At 49.7% G+C, this 2,063-nt stretch overlaps 1 protein-coding gene across 1 annotated transcript; it reads left to right on the top strand.

Annotated features, from left to right (window-relative positions):
* Nucleotides 1-13: 13 nt before the first annotated feature.
* Nucleotides 14-1,382, top strand: LOC109378408 (melanoma-associated antigen 10-like; the record flags this gene model as incomplete). The annotated part of the gene is made up of 1 exon (XM_019634804.1): nucleotides 14-1,382. A coding segment is annotated over one exon (751 nt), but the record flags the coding sequence as incomplete, so codon positions are not given.
* Nucleotides 1,383-2,063: the final 681 nt, after the last annotated feature.

Here is a 2,063-nt window from a genome sequence, read left to right as displayed (position 1 = left end):
TATTTTCTGACAGCCCAGAGGAGGTGTCTGCTGCTGTGACACCTAGTCCTCCCCATAGCCCTCAGAGTTCCTGCCCCTCCCCTTCTGCCATGGAAGCCATTCCATGGAGCCAATCAGAAGATGAGGGCTCTAGCAGCCAAGAAGAGGAGGGGCCAAGCACCTCGGAAATCACGGAAGGTGCCCTGTGTTTGAAGATGGTTAGGCTGTTGGCTTTCTTGTTCCTGAAGTACCATGCCAAGGAGCCGACCACAAAGGCAGAAATGCTGAGCAGCGTCATCAGAGAGCATCAGGACCACTTCCCTGAGATCTTCAGCCGCATCTCACAGTGCCTGCTGCTGGTCTTTGGTGTTGATGTGAAGGAAGTGGACCCCAGCGACCACACCTATATCCTGGGCACCGCCCTGGGCCTCACCTATGATGGGATGGAGAGTGTGCCCAAGACCGGCCTCCTGGTCATGGTCCTGTGTGTGATCCTCATGGAGGGCGACAGTGCCTCTGAGGAGAGAGTGTGGAAGGTGCTGAATGATATGGGGGTGTATGAGGGGAGTGAGCATTACATCTATGGGGAGCCCAGGGAGCTCATCACCAAGGTTTGGGTGGAGGAACAGTACCTTGAGTACCGGCAGGTGACCGATAGTGATCCTGCTCGTTACGAGTTCCTGTGGGGTCCCAGGACCCACGCTGAAACCAGCAAGTTGAAAGTCCTCGAGTTTTTGTTCAGGGTCAGTACTAGGAATGCCAGTTCCATCCCATCCCTGTCCTAGGAGGCTGAGTGATGGGGAAGAGGGGGCCTGAGCCACATTTGCATCCAGGCACATTTCAGGCCCACACCCAGCAGCTTCTCCTGCTGGGCACGAAGGGAGGCCGGTTTTTCACTCTGTGTTTGAGGAGTTAGTCATCAGCGTTCTAGGTAGGGAGGGCCAGGGCAAGTGGGGGGAACATGTGTGTAGCATTTTCGGGCTCCTATGATGATTTGGAAATTGACCTTTGTTTCCTTTAGGGATTTCTCAAATGTTGTTCCTTTTAATAGAAAGTTTAATGAGTTTTTTCAGCATCTTAATTTTGTGAATGACTTTGGCCATACATGTATTTGTAATAAGCAGTTCAAGAGTAAGAGTTGTGCTATTGTTTAACACAAATTGGGACCCTTTCCTTCCCAGTTTGTGATCCCGAACTAGATCCCATTGTATTGGAGCAGGATTTCCTTGGAAATGTGAAAGAGCTTAGCAATACAATCGAATGGGTCAAGAAATAGAGAAATAAAAGTAAAAGGTTGGAAACTCTTGCTTGTTATCCCTTCTCATGTGTCATTCTGTGAAACGTTATATATGTATACCCAGAATGACTTCGTTCATTCGAGAAAGTCAGAGACATTTCATCACAATAAACAAGACCCCTGCTCCGTGGTTCCCTTATTGCCAGACAGTCACTGAGCCTCTGTCCTCTGAAAGGCCATGTGTTAGTAGTGGGGACACTAGAATCAGCAGGACACACCCACCCATAGAACGAAATGTCGGAGCCCCAGTCCTATAAGGCAGGTAGGTGGTAAGGGGTCCCTTGAGTCATAGGGAACAAGTGAAAGAAGGGGAGACGCAGTGCGGCTCTAGGGGAGAGCACTCAAGTGTAAATGGCCCGAGCCAGGGCCGTTTGGGGCTTTGGGAAACTGATTCCCTCTGTGGGGGGTGATTGTGATGAAGTTGGTGGTGGCTTTGGCCGGATAGGGCAGATGGTGTTTCTTGGGCATTAAGAGGAAAGTTTGAAATGGAAAATTGTTCTGAGAGGTTCCTTGGGATCATGGAGAAATCTCACCTGTGACAGGTGGCAAAGATGCCCTGCACTTTTGTCCCTGAGCACTCAGACACAGAAAAGTAGGCGTTTTATCCCCATCATCTGCAAGGATTTCTGAGCAATCAGGGTCTTGGTCCCTGATGTAATGAAGTCACTGGATAGGCACTCTTCCATCCGGTCAGGGAAAGGCAGAACTGACACCACTGAAATGACAATTTACTTCACTTACCTTGCATTCTGATGGCCAATTGTAAGTAAGGACTATTTTGCTGTGG

The sequence above is a fragment of the Hipposideros armiger genome, unplaced genomic scaffold (genome assembly GCF_001890085.2).
Source record: "Hipposideros armiger isolate ML-2016 unplaced genomic scaffold, ASM189008v1 scaffold_1959, whole genome shotgun sequence".
Taxonomy (NCBI): domain Eukaryota; kingdom Metazoa; phylum Chordata; class Mammalia; order Chiroptera; family Hipposideridae; genus Hipposideros; species Hipposideros armiger.
Note: the sequence above shows the minus strand (reverse complement) of the source record. Positions and strands in the feature narration are given on the sequence as shown.